The sequence below is a fragment of the Hemicordylus capensis genome, chromosome 5, assembly GCF_027244095.1.
Source record: "Hemicordylus capensis ecotype Gifberg chromosome 5, rHemCap1.1.pri, whole genome shotgun sequence".
Classification (NCBI taxonomy): Eukaryota; Metazoa; Chordata; class Lepidosauria; order Squamata; family Cordylidae; genus Hemicordylus; species Hemicordylus capensis.
The window spans coordinates 13,363,498-13,386,953 of record NC_069661.1 but is presented as its reverse complement, the minus strand read 5'-3'; the positions used below and the strand labels follow the sequence as shown (position 1 = coordinate 13,386,953).

At 45.5% G+C, this 23,456-nt stretch overlaps 1 protein-coding gene across 1 annotated transcript; it reads right to left on the bottom strand.

The window, feature by feature from the left end:
* Window positions 1-647: 647 nt before the first annotated feature.
* JCHAIN (joining chain of multimeric IgA and IgM) lies at window positions 648-11,378 on the bottom strand. The gene is made up of 4 exons (XM_053258439.1): window positions 11,115-11,378; window positions 9,353-9,491; window positions 6,626-6,706; window positions 648-1,252 (listed from the first exon to the last, which is right to left on the bottom strand). Exons 1-4 carry the CDS (start codon window positions 11,176-11,178, stop codon window positions 1,057-1,059), a joined length of 480 nt encoding a protein of 159 aa, XP_053114414.1. The 5' UTR covers window positions 11,179-11,378; the 3' UTR covers window positions 648-1,056.
* Between the last annotated feature and the right edge of the window lie 12,078 nt (window positions 11,379-23,456).

Genomic DNA, 23,456 nt, shown 5'->3' with positions numbered 1-23,456 from the left:
CGTACAAGAGCACTAGGGTAAAGTTTTGAAAACTGAGACAAAGACCTCTTCCAGATGGCAATAAACAGTGCTGGAACAGGATTTTTCCAAGTGCTATTTCACTCTCTTTCCACACACTTCAAGAGACTTCCAGAGTCTCAGGCAAAATGAATCTGTGCTCTGTCCAGATGCAGAGCAGGGTTCTCATGCGATTTTCTCAGCGCCACCTGCTGGCCAGCTCTTGCTGTCCATGAATAATTTATTTCTGCTTTCCATGTATAATTTATGTTCATGAATAATTGATTATTTATTTCCATGGACAATTGATTTCTGGTTTTTTTGGTGAATGGTGCTTCTTCACAAGAAGCCAGAGTGGACCTGTAGATGGTGCTGAGAAAATTGTGCTAGAACCCAGTTGTCCATGTGGAAAGAGAGTGAAAACATGCTTGGAAAAGTGCTGTCTCGGCATTTTTAAAATTGTCATCTGGAAGTGGTCAAATACTGTTTGATCTAGAGTGATGTGGAAGAGAAGTGGCCAAATACTGTTTGATCCACAGTGATGTAGCTCTGCTACTTTCGATGGAATGATGCCAGTTTTACACCAGTAAAAGACTGAACTCCCAATGTCCAAGCTGCAGCATTTAGACCCAATGACGTGACCACAGAGATAATGAAAGATATAATTTTTATTGATGATGAGTATTAAAGAGGAACTGTAGATAATGAAGGGAGAAGAGAATTAAAGGGGAAAGAAACAACAGTAAAGCATTCTGCTGATGCAGATTCGTTTTGAACACTAATAAAGAGGATTGTTCTTTAACTTTAGGAGTAAAGGACAATATGGGTAATCCAACACAACAGATTTAAAATGCTTTGATAGTCATTCCTTCATCCAAGAGATCTGTAGTTCTCTGAGGGTATTTGGGATCTCAAGCACTGAATTCCCGCCCCCTCGGCAAACTACAATACTCCAGATTCTTTGGAGGAAGCCATGACAGTGAAACTGGCATAAAACCCAATTAAGATTGTGTAGAGTAGGTGTGCCCATAGGGGCTTACGGAATGATTTTGCTCTGCTCTAATCAGCATAGCAGGATTCAGGAGTCAGGGCTGTCTCAATGACCTTCGTTTTCCCATTGTGAGAGAACAGGCAGGATGCAGTGTAGCATTTATTCCTGTCATAGGTGTAGCAGGGTTCTTCGGGATTGTTGCAGGTAGAGGGCTGCCCAACAGAATCTTCCAGGTAGGCTTCTGATTGGTCACAATTTTCACAGCTAGAAAGCAGATTGTACAACAGGAGTGTTAGCCAACCAACCCATCAAAGGTAGCTCTACAGCCCTCGTGAATGCTCCAAAAACTTCCTAAATCTTGAGCCATTTTAAAAGCACCAACCTGTTATCCTGATTCTGGATGTTCCTGAATCTTACATTTTATTGAGTTCTACTCCCTGGATGTTCCTAGATTTCTTGATTTACCCTCATTGAACAGTTGGCCATTTGTGGAGGTGTCACCATTTCACCATTTTAAAGTTCAGAGACTGAGACAGATAATGCTCCTCAAATTAATTTTTTGCTGATGAAAAGGCCTTACGTTGAATGGTTTTCCAGGCTCCTAATTTGTTCAGGAGAACAATTACTCTCTTAAACCTAACAGGAAGTTAAGCCTATAGCTTTCCCAGAGTGGGTGCTTTTTCCTGTAGTTTCCTTTCTATGATCCTCCCCATTGCTTGGCAAGCAACAGCATACAGGTAAAAGGCAAGAATATTAGGTTTGTTTAATTTATTTATTATTATTTATTTATATACCGCCCTTCCTAAAATGGCTCAGAGAGGTTGGTGTTAGTCAGCAAGATGTGGAAGATGGTCGTTTTCTCCCTCTGAAATAATGTGCTTCTTGGGAAGTCTGGAAAAATCTGAGAACCTTTGCCTGGGAGCAGTCTCAAATATTAAGATGGTATGAAGAGAACAGGAAGTGCAAATGCCTCACACTTCCTGTTCCTCCACAGCACCATCTTGTGCAAAACACATCTTTCAAGAGAGATGTGCAAACTGTACCTGTGCAGGATTTTATACAACTGTTTCCAGGAGCTACAAATCGCCCCAGGCTGCTGATTATGGAACCACCTGCCATCTTAGTGAAGGTGCTTCCCCTCTTCACACAAACGCTGCCCTTTCCATGAGCAGTGAAACGAGGGAGATGACTGACATGCAGGGGCGGGACTTCCAACCTGCTTTAAGCAGCTGCAATTGTATTCAGAGTTGTTCTTTTGAATGCCTCAACAGGGCTATATATGATGAGAAACAGGAAGTGCAATTTGCACTTCCGGTTTCCCATGCATTATCATAATCTGAAGCTGGTGTTAAAATGCTGATTGTATAAACTACTTCTCAGCAACTGGGTATCTTCCACCAGCGCACCTGCATTCATTGAGGGGATTTCCCTTTGCCCCTCATGTCTGTCTGTCTATCTATCTATCTATCTATCTATCTATCTATCTATCTATCTATCTATCTATCTATCTGTCTATCATATTTATATACCACCTGATATGTGTACGTCTAGGTGGTGTACACAATTTAAAACAAAAATAAAACAGAATAAAGCCAAAACAATTTCACAGAATTAAAAGGTTAAAACAATTTCATGGGATAAAAACAATTAACAGTTTAAAATTAATTTCATTAAAAGCCAGAGAGAACAGGTGTGCCTTGAGGGACTTCCTAAAAGCAAATAGAACTGGAGATGCTCTTATTTTGACAGGGAGCATATTCCAAAGCCCCAGGGCAGCCACAGAAAAGGCCCAGTCCCAAGTCACCACCAAACGGGCTCGTGGCAACCGTAACCGGACCTCTCCAGATCACGGATTCTCAACATTGGGTCCCCAAATGTTATTGGACTTCAACTCCCATAATCCCCAGCCCTAGTGGCCTTTGGTTGGGGATTATGTGAGTTGAAGTCCAATAACATCTGGGGACCCAACGTTGAGAATCCCTGCTCCAGATGATCTCAATAAGGGACAGCGTTCATGACAAAGAAGGTGCTCAATTAAGTACCCTGGACCCAAGCTATTGAGGGCTTTATAGGTAATAACCAGCACTTTGTATTTCACTCGGAAACATATTGGCAGCCAATGCAGTTCTTTTAAAATCGGAATTATATGGTCCCTTTAGAGACCAGTCTGGCTTCCATATTCTATAAAAATTCAGCCCTAACCCTAACCCCTGCTAACTTGGCAAAGAGGCACCTTTTAATGCAGTGATTCACTTTATTTAGCAGGGGGAGAGTAACTGGCCCTATCCACCCCCAGCACAGTACCTCCAGTGACTGTTGCTGGTGTCTATCTTATGTTTCTTTGAGATTGTGAGCCCTTTGGGGACAGGGATCCATCTTATTTATTGATTATTTCTCCGTGTAAACTGCCCTGAGCCATTTTTGGAAGGGCGGTATAGAAATCAAATAATAAATAAATAAATAATAACTTCAGTTTGTTATCCCTCATTCAGCTTCAGTTTGTTATCCCTCATCCAGACCATTATCGCCTCCAGACAGGCATTTAGGAAAGTTATGCCATTGGAGACAGTATGGAGCCTTGTGGAACTCCATACTTTATTTCTCGCTTTGCAGAGCAGCAGTCTCCAAGCGACACCATCTGGAATCTACCAGAGAGGTAGGAACGGAACCACTGTAAAACAGTGCCACCCAATTCCACCTCCCTCAGATGACCCAGAAGGATATCATGGTTGACAGAATCAAAAGCTGTTGAGATATCCAAAATGTTCAGCAGAGTCACACTCCCTCTGTCGATAGCCAATTGGAGATCATCCATCCGGCCAACCAAGGCAGTCTCAACCACATAGCCCACTTGAAGACCAGTTTGAAATGGATCTAGATAATCTATATCATCCAAAACTGCCTGGAGTTGAGAAGCCACCACCTGCTCAAACACATTGCCCAGGCATGGAAGATTAGAAATGGGTCTGTAATTAGCTATCTGTGAGGGATCCAATGAAGGTTTCTTCAAAAGTGGTCTAATAATAGCCTCCTTAAGACAAGGAGGCATCCTGCCCTCCCCCAGAAAATAATTTATAATATTTACCAGACCTTTTCTGATAAAACGATTACCATATGAAATAAGCAAGTTGGGCAAGGGTCAAGTGAACAGGTTGTAGGACGTATAGTCCGAAGCAGTTTGTCCAAATCCTCAGGAGTCACAAACTGAAAGTGATCCAATCTACTCCTATAAGAGGAGTTGCCTGTACATTTAACTATAGAAACTGCCACATCTCTACTATGTTACTTCAGCGAGCCATAAAGTCTTAGGAGTGGCTTCAGATATTCTGGGGGGGTCTGTGTATAAATGGCTTATATTAAAATTCCTTCATGGTATTTTGGACCTATGGGTGCATCTACACTACAAACTTTAATTATTATTTAAGTTTAATTTTAAGTTTAATTATTTAAGTTTAATTATTATTTCCTTGTCCCAGGGAACCTTGGAACTATAATTCAGAGTGTGAGGGTGAGAAAAGGAATGGATGTCTATCAAAGACGTTTTAGCACGTTCATCAAACTAGAGTACCAAAGATTCTTTTACAGAAGCCATGATAAATCGGTATAAAATGAGAAAATCTTGCAACTGTGTTTCCTATATCTCTGTCTCTCAAGGCTGGACTACGCATCATGTGCAAATTCTTCCTCTCTACTGGCCTTCTGAAGAAGGTGCAAAACACATCTCTTTCATTTGGCCTTTGGTTCAGTTGATTAATTTGGTTGTTTGGCCCTGTTCTTTTGACTTTTTGTTTCACTGAATTGTTTTTATTCTTGAATTATTTCATTTTTGTTGTTCACCACTTTGAGCACTGGAAAGTTGGCTAGTGTAGATAGATAGATAGATAGATAGATAGATAGATAGATAGATAGATAGATAGATAGATAGATAAAATCAAAATCCTTTTAACAGCATCAACAACAAACCTAACGGCCACTTCCATTAAGACATGGCAGTTTTGGGAAGGGGGCAATCTGGAGCAGAGGAACCTGGGGCATCCCAAGCTCTTTTGAGTCCCTGAGGTAGGGTGCCCCACCACCACCAATTGGCTAGGAAGCTGAAGGGCACCCACTCCACTTGCCCCCTGCCACTGCTGTTTTGCTCAGATTTGAAAAGCGGGGAGAGAGAGAGCCGAAGAGGAAGTGCAGGAGAGAAGAGCGGTGGGTCTTCCCACCACTCTCCTTTGCTCCACTTCCTCTTCTGTTCTGCCTCTCTTCTCCTTTTCAAATCCAAGGGAGGCAGCAGCAGACAGGTGGGGGGCGCTCTTGTGCTGCTGAGCCATGTGCTCTGAAGCCACACCCTCATAATCCACCACCTGAGGTGACTGTCTCTGTTCACCTCATTGTGAGGCCAGCCCTGAGAGGAGCAGCAGGGGAAAGGAATGCTCAACCCTTTCCCTACACACTGTTTTCTTCCTCTACAACCACCTCCCGTCGTCTTCCTCCCTCCCCACCCCTTGTAGCGCTCCAAAAACATGTTTGAAAGGGCAAAATCTCATCTGAAATCCTGCAGAGGGAAGAAACTGCTTGGTGCGTGATTTACAGTGAAAAAGCAAGGGGAAGGATTAAACACCCCTCCCCTCTTTGCTGCTTCTCTGCTCCAGATCATAAGAACATAAGAACAGCCCTGCTGGATCAGGCCCAAGGCCAATCTAGTCCAGCATCCTGTTTCACACAGTGGCCCACCAGATGCCGCTGGAAGCCACAGGCAGGAGTTGAGGGCATGCCCTCTCTCCTGCTGTTACTCCCCCGCAACTGGTACTCAGAGGCATCCTGCCTTTGAGGCTGGAAGCGGCCTGTAGCCGACTAGTAGCTGATGATAGACCTCTCATATCCAAATCCCTCTTAAAGCCATCCAGGTCGTTGGCTGTCACCACATCTCGTGGCAGAGAATTTCACAAGTGGATTATGCGTTGTGTGAAAAAGTACTTCCGTTTGTTGGTTCTAGATTTCCTGGCAATCAATTTCATGGGATAACCCTGGTTCTAATGTTATGTGAGAGGGAGAAGAATGTCTCTCCATCCACTTTCTCCACACCATGCATGATTTTATAGACCTCTGTCATGTCTCTCCATCTTGAAGCCATTGTGCCTTAACCGAAACAGCCGCCAGGATTTTGTTGCACACACGATGGCGTGTGGCAAGCAGTTCTGCACTCAATTTCTTTTCTGTTGGATTTCTATTTATGCTCGCCATTTTCTGTGCTTCCCACCCCGCATTTTTAAAATAGTTATGTCGTGTTCAGCCTGACTGGATGCCAGGACTGCTGTGACAGCACCTTTCACAAGTTGTGCAGCTGTGTGTAGTGCCGTAGGGTGATGCCACGACAGAATTACTGCACCAGGAATATTGCCGGGTGTTGCACATTATATACTAGAGCAGGACTGCTCAACTTTGGCCCTCCGACTGATGTTGGACTACAACTCCCATAATCCCAAACCTCAGTGGCCAATGATCAGGGATGATAGGAGTTGTGATCCAACAACTGCAGGAGGGCTGAAGTTGTGTTGCCCTGTACTAGAGTAAGTAGTTATAACTGGAATGCAATTCTTGGGCAGTTTAACTACTTATCAACTGTAAATACAACAAATAAGTCCTTACAGCTTGGGAATCTTGTAGACAAATTTGGTTCTCACTGGCGAGGTGGGGTCAGAGATGTTCTCCCTGTTCTGGAGGGGGACTCTGAAAAAGACAAAGAAAAAGGTTACATACCAGACAAACGATATGCAGCGGAAATGCACCAATCTGGAAAGGTGGGCTGCCTCTCTTCCCCTTGAGGCTGCTCTGGAAACACTTCACATATTACTTCGAGAGAGGATAGCTATGGATAGACTCACAGCACTGGTAGGGTGGCTGACATACGGAGCAAGGATGAACCAGTGCAGCAAGAGAGCAGCCTAACAGAACTTCCCAGCTAACTGGCAATTGTTGATGCTCTCTCCTTCCAGGAAGCCCTCTGTGCCACCAAAAGATATGTCCCCGAGTGCGGCACAATCATCGGGGACATATTTTTGGGTTGCACAGAGCTCTTCCTGGGGAAGGGGAGGGAATCAAAAATGGGTCCTTCTCCACTGCACCAGTGGAGTTAGTTGGTAAGTTCTGTGAGAGTCCTCTCTTGGAATCTGGACTCAGGGGCATAGCTTAGTGAATGGGGGGTGGGGGTGGGGGTGTTGGTGGTACAAAGGTCCACGAGTCATTAAGGGAAGGAGGCCCACCAGCTGGAAGATAGCTTGCTCTTTGCTCTCACTCTCATGTTTTTCTGAAGGAAGAGGAGGCGGCGGCGGCAGGGGCCCATATTCACTTTTTTTGTCCCAGGGCCCACTCCAGCATTGCTGCACCCCTGGCTGGACTAATTCAGCCTTGCTCTGTATGTCAGCTGGTACTTGCTGAGAAAAGAACTGATTGGCAGAAGAGGAATGACTGTCCATATGAACATATGAAGCTGCTTCATACTGAGTCAGACCACTGATGCATCTAGTTCAGTATTGCCTACACTGACTGGCAGGGGTTCTCAGTGGACTCAGACAAGGGTCTTTCCCGGTCTTACCAGCCGAGGCATCTCAGTGCCTTTCACTGCTTGAGGTGTGGTGCAACATGTCCCGCATCCTTGCCAGCCCTATCCCCCATTCAGGGGCATAGCTAGGGGAGAGGGGGCCCGTGTTCACCCCTTTCCCCATTGGCCCCTCAGAGTGAGGAAGATAATGAAGAAAACAAGGAGGGGTGGAGCTGGGTGGCCCTCAGGAGCTGGGGGCCTGAGTTCTTTGAACCCATCCACTCAATTATAGTTACACCCTTGTGAGGGCATCGTATGCCCCAGAAAGTGAGGTCAGTAAGGGGGAAGAGGGGTGGCATCAGGGTGGGCTACAACCCAGGAGCCGGGGCTGGTGAAGGGGTGACATGCCTGGAGACGGGGGAGAGAAGAAAAAGAACCCAGAACAGGGGCAGAAGAAGACGACCACAGCAGGCAGATGGGGTGATGCCCTTTGGAGCAGGAGCAGGAGAAGGAAGAGGGCTCCTAACACTCACTGCCACATGCTGGTGTCACCGCCTGAGGCCATCATCTTTCTTTGCCTCATGGGAGGGCCACTCCCTGCTTACTTGGGAAAGTTTAAGAGGTGGGCAGCTATGAGTCTGAGATATGCCTCTGTCATCACCACCCTCCTCCTCCTCTGTCATCACCACCGTACTCCTCCTCCTGGTCAGTCCCTAGACCTGGTTGCCTGTGGCAGTCCTGTGAAAAGCCTCCATATGTCACTGGCCTGAGCTGAATTAGGAAAATCACAGCTTTGATTTGGCCAAGACCAGCCGCGTGTACACAACAGCGACCAAACTATCTAGAAGTCCCACCTCCTTGATTGCTTCTTGGTGATGGAGACTGGTGGATGGAGGCTTAACTCCGTCCCCAGAACAATGCATCTGAGGTATAAATGTAAGTCTTAACTTCCAGAGGAGTGCTCGCAAGGAACTCTGGTTAGGTGTAGCAGTTCAGTTCTTGCAAGCTAACCTTGCTAAATTTTCAGAACCATAATTTAGAAATGCATTACTAGTTTCCACAGATGCCTGCCACAACAGCTCTATTAATCTTTAAGGTACTACAATAGGCGTGTGTGTGTGTGGTGTGTGTGTTTTGCAACAGGCTAACATGGCTACCCTTCTGAAATAGACAAAGAATGGGAGAGAGGGAAATCTTGCTAAGTTCTCTGTGTAATGTAGCAGGGGCGTAGCAAGGTTGGAGTGGGCCCAGAGACAAGATTTAAAAATGCCCCCCCCCCACTCAAGCTCAGTTCATGAAGTAAAGAAATCTTAAATGAGGCTTAATAGTGGTAACAAAAGCATAGTAAAATATAACCTCAGTGCCACAATAAAACATAATCTTAAATTAGTTTTTTAAAGGTTATTGTAAATTGTGGACGATGCAAGTCATTTAATGGTACTAGAGAAAGACATGCTGTTCTGGTAGCTCCAGGTCTTAACACTCACATCAATTTTGGAGGATGAATACAACTGAAGGAAGCCCGGGCGGGTGCATGGCTGGGGGAGTCAGTCATGTGACTTGCCTCGGGGGGGGGCTCCCAAGGCAGTGGGCCCCCAGACAACTGTCTCCCCTTGCCCTATTTACTCCCCTGTAATGTAGGATTCTGCTTCCTCTTCCCCTCCCTCCCTCCGTCTCTATCTGTTTGGAAAAGGAGAGATTTAAATTGTTTAAAAGTGCATGTAAAGAGGAAGATCATCTCTCTGGGTCCTTTCTGTGGTTATGCCTGTGTTGGTTATGTATAAATGACAGTATAGCAGGAATAAGACCAAAAATACAGATAGAGTGGCACTTACATGATGCGGATATTTCTTTCCAAGACTTCAACTTCAGGCTTGTCTTTAGAAGGGACAAATTTCGAAGTCACTTTCACACACTGGCACTTGTTATCAACCAGGACTTTCTCCTCGTCTTGTTGCTGTACACCAAAAAAAGCTTCAACCAAAAATAAAAAGGTTTTGCTCAAGAAACAAAAATGACATTTTTCAGTGACATCATGCTAGATGTTTGAGAGACATGCCTCGTGTGATCAGGGCCAAATGATATGAGCTGAGTTATGGAGCACATGGGGATCAGTGGCATTGAGTTATGTCTTTGAGCGGTCCTAGCAACCAAATTGAGGTTGCTGGAAAGGAGGTTGAAATCCAAGGACTCCAAGGTGGTGTTTTCAGGCTCCCTCAGACCATCTTATCAGGATGAGCATTCGGTTGTAATATAATAAAGTTTGAACAGAATTGGTACAAATGGTGGCAGGCATGCTTGCCAACTTCAAGGCAAGTAAGAATTCAAATTCTAGGTTGTATAACTGCCTTGGATTTTTTTTAAGAAAGGCAGGACACACTTTTTAAAATGAAATGAAATAAAACAATTGTAGTCTCTTCATAGGTATGCCTTGGTTGGGGAAAAACCAAACAACTTACTCTAGAAGCCCTGCTCATAATGGCAAATAAAATCATATGCTCCAACCATCCCTATTCGATATGATCATTGACCAAGGTAATTGATTCCTATTTGATCTGAAGATCAAAATTTTAATATGTGTCTCTAGTAAATCATATGCCTCTAGTAAATCATATGTAAACCCTTTTTGTCCCTATTTTTGCCTTTTAGGTCTGCCATGTTAAAATATTGTTAGTGTGAATTGCTGGAGTTATCATTCTTTAGGCCAACTCTCTCCCTAAAGTTTCTAGAAGTTACATCTGTGAGTAAAGTGAGTGTGGATACACCTTGTCTCAAGGATACACACCTATAAATACATGCATATACACATCAGAGCATAGCCTCTCATTTCCACATTGCAGATACTAAAGTTTACTTTGGATTACAACTGAATCTTATGATTTTCTAATATATATTTAATCAACAGAACACCCTCATTGCTTCTAAAATTACTGGAGGCAATAAATCAATGGAATAAAACAATGCAACATGTTGCATTTTGCAACATACAAATATGTATGTTGCAGATGCAATAAATCAATGCAACATACATCATACAGTTGAGAACATGGGTTCTCAAACTTGGATCCCCAAACGTTGTTGGACTACAACTCCCATCATCCCCAGACCATGGCCATTGTGGCTGCGCGTGATGGGATTTGTAGTCCAACAATAGGGAACCCAAGTTTGAGAACCCCTGCAGTATAGGTTTTGGCAGTGTAGCCAGGCCATTGTCTTTGGTATGATTGTGTCCCTGTTTTCATCCACAAAGCTTTGGAGAATGTGCAAAATGCTAACTCACTACTGAGTACCCAGTGATCACCATTTCAAAACTTAACTATGATGGTGCACCATCTGGTCATGTACCTTAGAATAATAGAATATCAGAACTGGAAGGGGTTCTGAAGGTCTTTTAGTCCAATCCCCTGCTCAAAGCACCCTAGCTAAACAGAAAAAGCATAATCTCCCATCATTCCTTACTTTTAAAATTCCAGTCTGCTCCTCCCAGGCAAGAACTTATGTGTCAATTAAACCAGGGGTATTTTCTTTCCTGCACAAAAGCATTTCCCTAGCTGAAACATTATTTTGAATTGCTTTCCTTTGACTCGGGTCACATACCTGCTCCGAGAACAGCTCCCCAGAAGATTGCCAGGGCTCCAGAGAATATCCACGAGGTCTTCATCTTTAATCCCTTCCTTCACCTTCTCTAGCTGTGTCCCTCTGCCAGTAAGTGGTATATGGAACTGCAACACAGTCAGTTTCCTGAAGTGCCAATGTGTAGATCACAAGCCACTACTGCTGATAGCAGTGTGCACTGTGGTCGGACGAAATGAAACCACAGAGACAAATGCTGGCTTGCTAATCAGAGAAGAAAGCCCCATTCTTCGAAAACAATACCAATGGGTAGGAGTGCAACGTATTTTTGTGTGTGTTGTTTTTTAACTTTAGCTTTTACTAATGTTTTCAAATTACAAAGATACAAAACAGATTGACATAAACACTGAAATAAAATATAGAAGGATAATAAAGAAAGTACTTGAGGATGGAAAAATGTTCTATGATGTTTTGGATTAGCCAGTTAATTTTGCTTGTAGAGTTGCCACATGCCCAAGATTAGCATGGACAGTCCAGGAATCATGACATCCAGGAGTCAGCATGGTGTAATGGTTAGAGTGCTGGACTAGGACCAGGGAGACCCGAGTTCAAATCCCCATTCAGCCATGATACTTGCTGGGTGACTCTGGGCCAGTCACTTCTCTTTCAGCCTAACTTACTTCACAGGGTTGTTGTGAGGAGAAACTTAGGTATGTAGTACACCGCTCTGGGCTCCTTGGAGGAAGAGTGGGATATAAAATGTAATAATAATATAAACAAGAAATAATAATAATGTATTAATGAATTTTACCCATTGTTCTGGTGCTTCTCTGGTGAACATTTAGTACAGGTTTCTCTAATTTCTCACCTTATATTGGCAGCTCCCTGAACAGTATGTAAGCCCTTATATGTATTGTGCATATTTAATGGTATTAATTGGGGGAAATGTGTGAAACAGCTGCTATGCTTCACAGCTGAGCACTCTTTATATCCCACTGTTCTTCTGAGGAACCCAGAGTGGTTTACATGGTTATGTTTATCCTCACAACAACCTTGTGAAGTAGGTTAGGCTGAGAGATAAGTGACTGGTCTAAAGTCTCCCAGTGAGTTTCATGTCTGAATGGAGATTTGAACTCGGACCTCCCCAGTCCTCATCCAAAACTCTAACCACTACACTACATGTGCTCTAAAATTTGCACCCTCATCTTTTGATGGCTGTGCCCAGGAATTATTTCCAATGAATGTGGTGACCATTCTTGGTACTTGTCTGGAGAGCTAATGTTCTGAAGATGGTATCAGTACTTGCAAGACAAGGATACCATATAACATACAATACATTGGCTTTGCATGGCTTCTGGCTGATCTTACTGCTGTGTGAGCCCCTCCATACTAAGGTGGTCCCATAGTTTCTGTACCACGATGCTAAATTGGGTTTTGTGTGTCCTTTCCAATTAACAATGATGCTGGTGCATGGCATCATAGTAGATCCGATATTAAATCCTTATGCAGACTTAGAGATGAATCCTCAAGGAACATTCCTACCAGTGTGAGCATTCAACCTTTATTCATTTGTTGATTTGTAATACTATGAATTCTCCTTAAATACATTGGGTGGCATCCAAGGTGGCCTTCTGGTCGTGCACCAGAAAGATGCAGCCGTGCGATGGAGAAAGATGCAGCTGTGCCATCCCCAGCACTGCTGTAGCCACACAGGTGTGCAGCAGGGACAGTAAACGTTGGCCATTTGTTCGGACTCCAGAAGTGCCTTGTGTCCTCTGAAAATACATCCCTGAGGACCAGAGGCGTATCTAGGGGAAATAGCGCCTAGGGCAAGCATTGAAATTGCGCCCCCTGTCCAAACATCTGACACCCATCTTTCAGATAACTTTACCATAATATCAGTGGAAAAATACAAATCTGAAGGTCACATACAAGTCACATATCTGAATATGTGTACAGTGACTTATATTATATATATTTTTAAAAAATTACCTGTAGCCCCTTTGGGGGGGCTTCCTAAAGGCTTGGGGGGCTGAAAAGGTTCCCCCTCCACCTTCTGGCCTCTAGGACCTCACAGGGACCATTTAAGCATGTGCGGTGGCCATTTTTTAAAATATTTTTTTTTCAAAAAATTGCAGCTGAAAACAAAATGGCCACCACGAATGCTCAAATGGCCTCTGTGAGGCCTGGTATGGCCTAGGGCCTCACAGAGGCAATTTGAGCATGCACGGTGGCCATTTTGTTTTGGCAGCCTTTTTTTTTTAAAAAAACAACCTTATTTTAAGAAATGGCGCCCCCCTTCAAGTGGCGCCCGGGGCACGTGCCCTGCCTGCCCCACACTAGATACGCCCCTGCTGAGGACTGTGCAATGTTCAGGGACATATTTTCCGGAGCCAGAGCAAACGGTTAAAATTTGCTCCCCTCTGGTGTGCATGTGGACCCAGTACAGCTAAGAAAGACCTTCACTCACTGTATGGGGACAATGTTCTGGCACACTGCCACAAGACTGCTCCAGTTGTCAGCTATTAGCCCCCCCAAGTAATAGTAATAGCTATTAGCCCCCCAAATGGACATGTAAAGAACAAAAAAAAAGTTTTTAGTCAATTTTTACCTTGTACTAGTATTCTCAGCAGGCCGCCCAGGGTTTATTTTAAGATTTGTTTTGTTTCCCACTTCACAAGCATGCCCACGAACACCCCCTTACTCCAGAACTTTCTAACAGGAAGGAAGGAAGCCAGGGGCAGAGCTATAATTGGGCCGATGTGTTCAAAGAACATGAGCCACTCAATGCTGCAGGCCACCTCCTGGGCCGCATCTTCCCCACCACAGCCCTCTAGGCTGTCTTGCCCCTGGCCCTCTGCCCCCCCCAATCACTATTCCTGGCTTTCAAGAGATTTTCCTTCAAGGGACTCAATAGGGTCATTCCCATGACCACTGGCAGGGAAGGAGACGTGCCCAGTCTGGAGAGGAGAGCTGGGCACTCTCCTGACCAGCACTTGTGTGATCAACACTCTCCTGCTGATCACACCTCCTCCCTATCAGCTGGGTAGCATGGCTTGTCCTCCTACCTCCATAAAATGTTGGGGACAGAATCTGGGCAGAGCATGCTCATCCTACCCAGCTGCTGCCTTGCACACAATCACTCTCCCCTCCGCTTCCCTTAATGTTTGTAGGCACACCACCACTGATCGTGAGCGGGCCTGGCTGTCCGACTCAGCCTAGGCGCTCACTTCTCCTACCTAGTGGTTGTGTGAATTAAAGACCGAGCCCTTTCCCACCATGTAGAGTCAGGGACGTGTGCCATCTCATCAGTTCTTCTGGAGCTTTCTTCACAGCAGCAAACTATTGGAGAAGTCTGTTATCATCTCCACCCTGGTTAATGACTTTCTGGGTCTGGCCCTGAGGAGGCAGAAACAGCACTGGACTCAGCCCTGGGTTCTGACACCGGGCCAGAGCCCAGGAGGGTTCTAGAGTTGGAGCCCCCCAAAAGAGCACCCTCTGAACCAGAGCCCCCCTCCAAGTGGGAACCTTGGAACCCAAGCCCTCAAGGAGCTGGCACCTCCTACACAATCATGCTCAGGGGTGTAGCTATAATTGAGTGAAAGGGTTCAAAGAACCCAGGCCCCCCAGCTCCTGAGGGCCCCCCAGGTCAACCCCTCTCTATTTTCTTCATTATCTCCCTCACTGAGGGTCCGCCAGATAAAGGGGTGAACAGGGCCCCCTCTCCCCTAGTTACATTCCTGATCATGCGTATCTGCACGTTCCTGCCAATAGGCCAGGCAGGGTCAGAAAGGGAGGAGGAGAAATGCCAGACTCCAGACCAGATGCCTGCCCCTTTAAGGCTTCCCTCCTCCAGGCGGGAGGGCAGAGCGCAGGAAAGCTAGCCTGGGTTGGGGGTTATTTAAGAAGGGCTGTCACCTAGGAGAAGGAATGGACTTGTTTCTCTGTTGCTCCTGAGCATAGAACTAGAACCAAGGGGTTGAAATTACAAGGAAGCAGATTTAGCTTAGACATTCGAAAATCTTCTTAACCATACGAGGTGTCTGGCAGTGGAGGGCTCTCCTTTCTCTTGAGGTTTACAAACAGAACCTGGATAGTCATCTGTCAGGGAAGCTGCAGCCGTTCCTTGCACTGAGCAGAGGGTTGGTCTAGAACAGGGATTCTCAACGTTGGGTCCCCAGATGTTGTTGGACTACAACTCTCAGGATCCCCTGACATGGCCTTAGTGGCTGGGGATTCTGGGAGTTGCAGTCCAACAACATCTGGGGGCCCAACGTTGAGAATCCCTGGTCTAGAATACCTCCAAGGTCCCTGCCAAATCTGACACTCTATTATTCTAAGAGCTCAGTCTATCTTGGACTGCTGTGTCAGATCAACTTGTCCCGCAGAGATGTCTGTGGTGCTGCATCTTGCCTTGCCTTCGTGACTGTTGTCTGTGTGGGAGAGAACAGGACGTAGGCCTTCCTCTCAGTCTTGGGCTCCAGCATGTCCACCGAGGCAAGGGAATAAGATGATGGAAATACTTTGAACATTTCACTTCCGTCACAAGCCAAGTCTGAAAGGGAAGGGCTAAACCTGCTCCCTAGCTTTTTGAAAACCCCAGCTCTGTCCAGCTTGCTCCTAGCTGTGTAATCCCATCTCTTTCTTGGTGGATGTTCCAGCAGTAATTCCATTATTTCGATAAGCCTCCACTGGTTGTGGGACCCTCAGCAAGCTGCCTAATACTGAGTCAGACCATTGGGCCATCTTAGCTCAGGGCACTGTCTACAATGACTGGCAGCAGCTCTCCAAGGTGACAGGCAGGAGTCTCTCCCAGTCCTACCTGGAGATGCCAGGGAGGAAACCTTGGGCCTTAGATGCTCTTCCATTGAGATATGGCCCCATTCCCTAAGGAGAATATCTCACCGTGTTCACATTAGTCTCCCATCCAAATGCAAACCAAGGCAGGCCTTGTGAGCAAAGGGGACAGTTCATGCTCACTACCACCAGACAAGCTTCCCTCCCTCTTCTATTTTTAAGAAGCACAGTGGGTTGCAGAGGGAAAAGGAGATCACAGAAAAAGCAGCATGTGATTTCTTTCTTTCTTTCTTTCTTTTTTGGATGCACACAATGTTTGTTTGGATGTCAGCCACTAAGGTCATTCACATGACTTCTTTGGGTGGGGCTGGGAAAGTTGGGGGGAAGGCAGGATTGTTCACACCTAACTATGAACAATCCTAACTTGTGAACTGTCTAACCCAGGGTTTCTTAAACTTGGGCCCCCAGGTGTTGTTGGACTACAACTCCCATCATCCCCAGACATGGCCTTTGTGGCCATCCAATCCAACAACATCTGGGGGCCCAAGGTTAAGAAACCCTGGCCTAACCGATTTGAACCAAATTTGCTACAGCTGTAGGGACACATAGGGGTGCCCCAATGGCGTCGTTTATGATGATATCATCCACACCAATCCAAGCTGGTGAACACGTGAATGTTTGAGGCACAAGTGGACCAGCTTGTGGACTGTCTAACCAATCTGAACCAATTCGGTACAGTTGTAGTGAGTGACACACAGGGGGACCTCAACGGTGCAGTTTGTAATGATGTCATCCACCCCGATCCAAGATGGCGGATGCATCAACGTTAGAGGCGCAAGAGATCTAACTTGTGGACCACCTAACCAATCTCAACCAAATTTAGCCCAGTTGTAGAGACAGTGAAAGGAAACTAGGCAGATTAGTTCTTATTAAAACAACTTGTTTAATTTTGCTCATGCTCAGCCTCATGCAAGCCCCTTTAATCACTGGATTTAAAGTACAGAGTTTATTCTTTTTCCATTGAAAGCTAGAAGTCAGTTAGACACAGATTTCATGGTACTTTTTATAGCCCAGTTGCAAAGTTCCATACCAGCCATCAACAAGAGAATTGAACCACACCGAGTAAAAATTTCTTTTTGAAAAAGAAATGGTTTCATTAAAAAAAAAAATTGGTTTCAGTTACTGTTTCTATCACCAAGTGGATGTTTAACAAAAACCACAATATGAAAAAATATAGTTACAGAAAGATTCCATAAAGGAAGCAGATTCACAGGGTTTAATCGGTTCTAGGCTCAACCCACACATTTAGGTTTTGTGTCAAGGTTCATATTAGGGATATGCATGGAACCGGTTCGGAGGCCCTTTCACAGACCTCTGAACCAGTTCGAAAGTTACACTCTGCGATGCACTGGAGCAGCAAGGAGGTACGCTGCCACCCCACAGGACCGATTTTGCATGCAGCGCTGGCAGGGGAAATGCAGCGAGTGTGTAAGAGCACCCTCCGCAGTCCTTAAAACTATCCCCCCACCTTTGAACCAGCAGTCGCGGGTTCTGTGCACATCCCTAGTTCATATCACTACATTATTAGTGTTTGCTGAAATATATTTCAGCCTCAGGGGCAAATAGCAACTGTTGCGGGGGGCAGGATGGACTGGGACATTGGTGGGGGCAAAGGGATAAATAACCGCTCCCCCTGCATTGCCACTTTGCAGTTGTGCATTGTCCTGATCTGGCTTGGGGCACCCAGTGACTGCTAGTGACTCAAATAAACAGGGTCAAATGATGCCATCATATCTAATTTGGTCCCTGGAGCCACATTTCTATGCAGAATAGAAGTTGTGGAAAGAAACTGGAGGAGACCCAATCTTGTGGTAGCAAGCATGAATTGTCCCCTTTGCTAAGCAGGGTCCACCCTGGTTTGCATTTGAATGGGATACTCCGTGTGAGTGCTGTACGATATTCCCTTTAGGGCAGGGGTAGGCAAACCTGGCCTTCCAGCTGTTGCTGAACTACAACTCCCATGTTCCTCAGCCACAATAAACTGTGGCTGGGGATGTGTTGCAGAGAAATTACTTATAATTGTACAGGAAGCAACTTTAACTTGAAGGAAGAGGGAGAACCTCTCAGTTTGAATTTAAGTCAGCACGTACTGAGGAGCAGACAAACAAAACTGTGACTCCACCTCCAAGCTAATACATAGACACATTCAAACATAGACAAGCATGCCCTACACAAAGTACTGAGACAATGCCCATGGCAATTCCCAACGGGATGATGGGAGTTGTAGTTCAGCAGCAGCTGGAGAACCAGGTTTGCCCACCCCTGCCTCATGGAATGAGGCTGCTCTGGGAAGAACATTTGCTCGCTTGCATGCAGGAAGTCCCAGATCCACCCCACCCCCCGTCCTCTCCAAGAAAAGGCTGGGAGAGACTCTTGCTGGCAACCTTGGAGAAGCCACTGCCAGTCTGTGGGGACAACGTTGGAGATGGAGTTCCAGTGCATTGACCTTTTGCACCAACTATCCTAATGAACACTAGGGGCACTGGGAGTAGAGACAGTGGGTAAGGGTCTCCCTATCTGCCCCTACTCTATGACCCCTGATTTGACTCTTCAGCACTTCCTGCGCTGAGTCACAATCCTTCCTTTCCTCTTAAGAGCAGATGGAAACATCTCTCTCTCTCTCCCTACCTATTCATTATGCAGTCCTTTAGATTAGGATTAGGACTTTCCTATCCAAGTGTACTTGACCAATACATACTTAGTATTTAGTTCTACAAGAATCTCCATGTGTTTTTTCTAAATAGCTGCAACAACTAAACCATCCTCTGCTACCTACTCTGTAACTGGAGTGTGTGCTCTCTTCCTTAGTGCTCTGCTGTTTACTTACTGGGGGCAAAATTAACAACCCCCAACCAACAATACTGAACTAGATGGACCAATGGTCTGACATTGGTATCTATACATATAATCTGCTAAGGCGTACCCATGGATAATCCCATGTGTGGTAGCTCTCGTGAGAGTTTGTGAACAAGCTGCCAGGAGAGGAAAGAAAAAGAGGCGGCGGGGGGGGCACAGAGAAAGGAGCGGTGGGGGGGGAGAACTCGGGGGTGGTGGTGTGGGGGAGAGAAAGTGGGGGCGGCGGGGGGGGAGAGAAAGAGGCAGAGGGGAAGGAGGGGGGAGAAAAAAGGAACTAGAGATGCAGATGCTCTGCACTTGGGCCAGCTTTTATTGATTGATTGATTGATTGATTGATTGTCAGGATTTGTATACCACTGTTCATTAAAACGATCTCAAGGCAGTTTACAAAACATTTAAAACAATATAAATCTATAAAACAGTTATGGCAGCTTCCTAACTCCAGTCATAGCCTCCTCTTGTTACAATGGCGGATTATCCTGATTAAATATACTAGAGGAAGTCCTGTTGAAATTTACTAGGCCTTTAGAGAGACTCCTAAGTAGTCCTATTGAGTAATTTAGTCAAGATGTCAGCCACTCTCTGAAGCTATTCACACGCACATGGAAAACTGGGCTAAGGAAGCCCAGCTCGGTTTTTGGGTGTGTGTGTTTGTGTGTACTGCTGGGAGCCATGTGGCTCCCAGTAGAGGCTCAGTAGCAAACCTGCTTAGGGAGCCTGCTGCTGAACCCGGGTTTTGGGTGTGAGGGCGCCCAGCCACAGAGCCAGTCAAATGGCGGTCTGGGTCCAGCCCCACTCGGCGGCCCCCTCCAGTTACGCCCAATGCACGTGATGTCACGCACACGTGGGGTGTGGCTTGGGCTCCAGAGGAGCCCAGAGCGAACCCCACTGCCACGCCCAGGCTGCCGAGAGCACGAGTGAACTCTCAGCTTGTTATTTCAGACATCACGCGTGATGTCACGTGCAAAGTTGGTGTGGCCCGGGCTGCCGAGAGCCCGACCGACCTCTAGATTGTCATTTCAGGCAGTGCTGGCTGCCTGATAGGACGTTTCACCCTTTCTCTCACTCCAGAGAGGGAGACAAAGTGAAAAACATCCTATCAGGCAGCCAACACTGCCTGAAATAACAAGCTGAGAGTTCGCTCGGGGCTCTCGGGAGCCTGGGTGTGGGAGGGGGGAGTTCGCTCTGAGCTCCTCTGGAGCTCCTCTGGGCTTTGGCGGACCTTTTCATTGGCGGCCTGGGTTCCTTGAACCTGTTCGCACAATGGTGGCTCCACCTCTGAGGGTGCCCAAAAAGTGGGCTATGTGCTCATGCGTTGGTGCCACGTGGGCTTTGCGCAGCACCTACACACAAGTAACCTCCCAACCGGCGTTGGAAGGCTCCCCATAATACATCGCGTACTCACGTGGTGCATTATGGATGCTCCGGGGGCCTCCAGACCTCCCTGCTCCCTCCCTGCTACCGGCAGAAGCCAGCAATAGTCTGGACAGCCGATCTGGCTATCCAGCAACATGGACGGGATCATCTGTGGGGGAGGTAAGCTTTTCGGCAGCTTCCTCTCCTTGCTCCATCTGAGCCCATTCGCCAGTCGTTCTCTCACTGCGCCGCCATAATAATCCCTTCACCTCATGAAGGTGCCTCTGGCTGTCACATGATTCCCCCCTCGCACCTCATGCAACAGCAACCCCAGGAATCTCTGCAGCCCATCACAACTCACCCAGGCCTAGTGACTTCTCATATGGACCCTTGTCTTCTCACTGAAAGTCAAGCCAGCTGTGATACTTAGGGCCAAAACAGATGAGACTACATCTCTCAAAGTTTTGACTTAAAAAAAACAACCTAGAGCAGCTTTCTCCTTGAGGCCCTGATCCAAATTGCACCCCCTGAAGCTGCTATTAGCTGCAGAGGGGAAAACATGCCAGCACAAAATGGGTGTCTGATTTCTGTGCATCGGGCTGAAGGTGAGAATGGTGTTTCCTGGCATGCACAACAGCAGTGTGAAATGCCTGATGGCATGGAAGGACCTGCTGTGCAGATACTGGCGACCATGCCTAGGAACCCCGTTCAAACCTTTGGCTCACCGCATGGAGGTTGGGAGGCAAGGCCAGCTGCCACAGACCTGTTCCCCTTCCATATATTTCCTCTGGGCATGGAGCTGACCGTGGGGAGATGAACCTGTTCATGCACAGATATGCAGGGTTAGCTGTACATTTCTTCCACTACCATGCTGACCTGCAGCCAACTCACTGTGCAGTGTATCCAGAAAACAGAGTGGTGCAATAATTACTGCCATTGTTCTGCTGGTGTTGGGATTATGTACACCTGTAGCTAAGGAGGTGGAGGGCAATGCCCCCCTGAAACCCACTCTACTCTTTCCTTAGTAGAAAATGCATAGCACATTTTCTAAATCAGTGTGACTTAAGTAATGGCACATTCTTCCCCCCTTTACCCCTTCTCTTTTCCACTCCCCTCCCACTTTGTCTCCTTTGTATTTATATGCAGACTGTGGGCTTCTCAGGGCAAGGACCATCTTTGAGAGCCAACGTGGTGTAGTGGTTAGAGTGCTAGACTAGGACCGGGGAGACCCAAGTTCAAATCCCCATTCAGCCATGAGACTTGCTGGGTGAGTCTGGGCCAGTCACTTCTCTCTCAGCCTAGCCTACTCCACAGGGTTGTTGTGAAAGAGAAACTCAAGTATGTAGGACACCGCTCTGGGCTCCTTGGAGGAAGAGCGGGATATAAATGTAAAATAATAATAATAATAATAATAATAATAATAATCTTCTTCTTCTCAATCTTTGTAAAGCATCATGAGACAGATGCTGTAATCATCAATCATCATCATTATCATGATGACTGCTAACTTGGCAAAGAGGCACCTTTTAACGTGTTGATTCTTTTTATTTAGCTGCGGGAGAGTAACTGGCCCTATCCACCCCCAGCACAGTACCTCCAGTGACGGTTGCTGGTGTCTATCTTATGTTTCTTTTAGATTGTGAGCCTTTTGGGGACAGGGATCCATTTATTTGTTTGTTATTTTTCCATGTAAACCGCCCTGAGCCATTTTTGGAAGGGCAGTATAGAAATCGAATGAATGAATGAATGAATGAGAAAAGAGGCATCTTTTTAAAGTGGTGACTGACTTTATTTAGCAGGGGGGAAGCAACTTCCCTATCCATCCTCAGCACAGCATCCCTCCAGTGGCTGTTGCTGGTGTCTATCTTTTGTTTCTTTTTTATTGTGAGCCCTTTGGGGGCAGGGAGCCATTTTATTTTATTTATATCTATGTAAACCACTTTGGGAATCTTTGTTGAAAAGTGGTATATAAATATTTGTCGTATTTATCATATCATCATCATCACCACCACCACGCATATGAAAGACGGCCTTTTCTCTAAGCAATGAATAGCAGCTTTGGCATGTATCTCACTCTCAAGGGAACCTGTTCCTTTCATTAGGAACTGTCTCCCAAAAGCTTGGCAATCAAGGCTTGGCAATATGTAATTTTGAGTGATTGGTTGACTGATTAAAATCCACATTAACTGATGTTTAAATAGTTAATTGTTTTATACTGTTTTATAATTTTTGTTTTAATAGTTAACTGATTTTAATGGTTTTGTTTTAATTGTAAACTGCCCTGAGTCATTTCGGAAGGGTGGTATAAAAATGAAAGAAAGAAAGAAAGAAAGAAAGTTCAAATTTTTAGTCAATTAACTACCCTAATAATTGTAGGTCTTTTCTTTTAGTCATCAAGAATTCAAATGCCAATATGACAAGCCCTTCCTCCATCTCTCTAAAGGACAGGAGCTGCACCTGTTCTGTGGTTTTCTTAAAAATAAACCAACACCTGCTCATCATTTGCATAGAGCAGTTACTGGGCTCAGTATGTGTCAGCCTGCTTGTATCGGATGTATTCTTGTATTGGATGCATTCATCCTTTCCGCTCCATTGGCTCTCCAGTAATCAGCACTGCCTCTCTTGGAACTCTCTGCGATACAGTACATCTTTGATGTATAGAGGGAGCTATTAAAGTGCATTTCAGTCTGGCACAACGTAGTGACTGGAGTGGGACACTGGGGAGGAGCTAGTCTGAAAAGTATGTAGTCTTCCAGATCCTACAAGTTATCAAAGCTGCTTGGATTTGTACTGGAAACTCAATAGGGAGCCACTGGCGATTCTGGAAGGCTGATGTAAGGTGACAACCCTTTGCTCACTCCCAGTCAACAGTAGAAAAGCCACATGATAAATGATAAATAAATATGATAATATGATAAACAAATAAACAAACTAACAAATAAATAAATTATGCATCGACAGCTGCCCACAAACAGTCTTCTAGGAGTTATGACATATGGGGCTGCAACATTTAGCTAGATTAATTGACTGGAAACGTTGATTAATTAAAATTTAAAAAATAATAATTAAAATTTTGTCTCCTATTAATCAGGCAGCAGAGTTATAAAAATGATATTTGTTTTTAATACAAGTACTAAAACCATTACAACAGGTGTTGTCTTTAAAAAGGCACCCCTGCTTTCCCTCTTACCCAGGAGGGAATACTTTCTTTGAGATGGTGTCTACTGTGACAAATGCATAAATAAGCTGAATACCAAAAAAGAATGGTGCTTTTTAAAGAACAATTGCTCTTAATAT

Excerpts from the sequence above, each read along its gene's own strand:
- JCHAIN (XM_053258439.1), bottom strand. The coding sequence starts at position 11,178 with ATGAAGACCTCGTGGATATTCTCTGGAGCCCTGGCAATCTTCTGGGGA. Across the intron at positions 9,492-11,114 it reads GGGAGCTGTTCTCGGAGCAG|CTTTTTTTGGTGTACAGCAA; the intron begins GTATGTGACCCG and ends TTTTGGTTGAAG. Across the intron at positions 6,707-9,352 it reads GAAAGAAATATCCGCATCAT|AGTCCCCCTCCAGAACAGGG; the intron begins GTAAGTGCCACT and ends TGTCTTTTTCAG.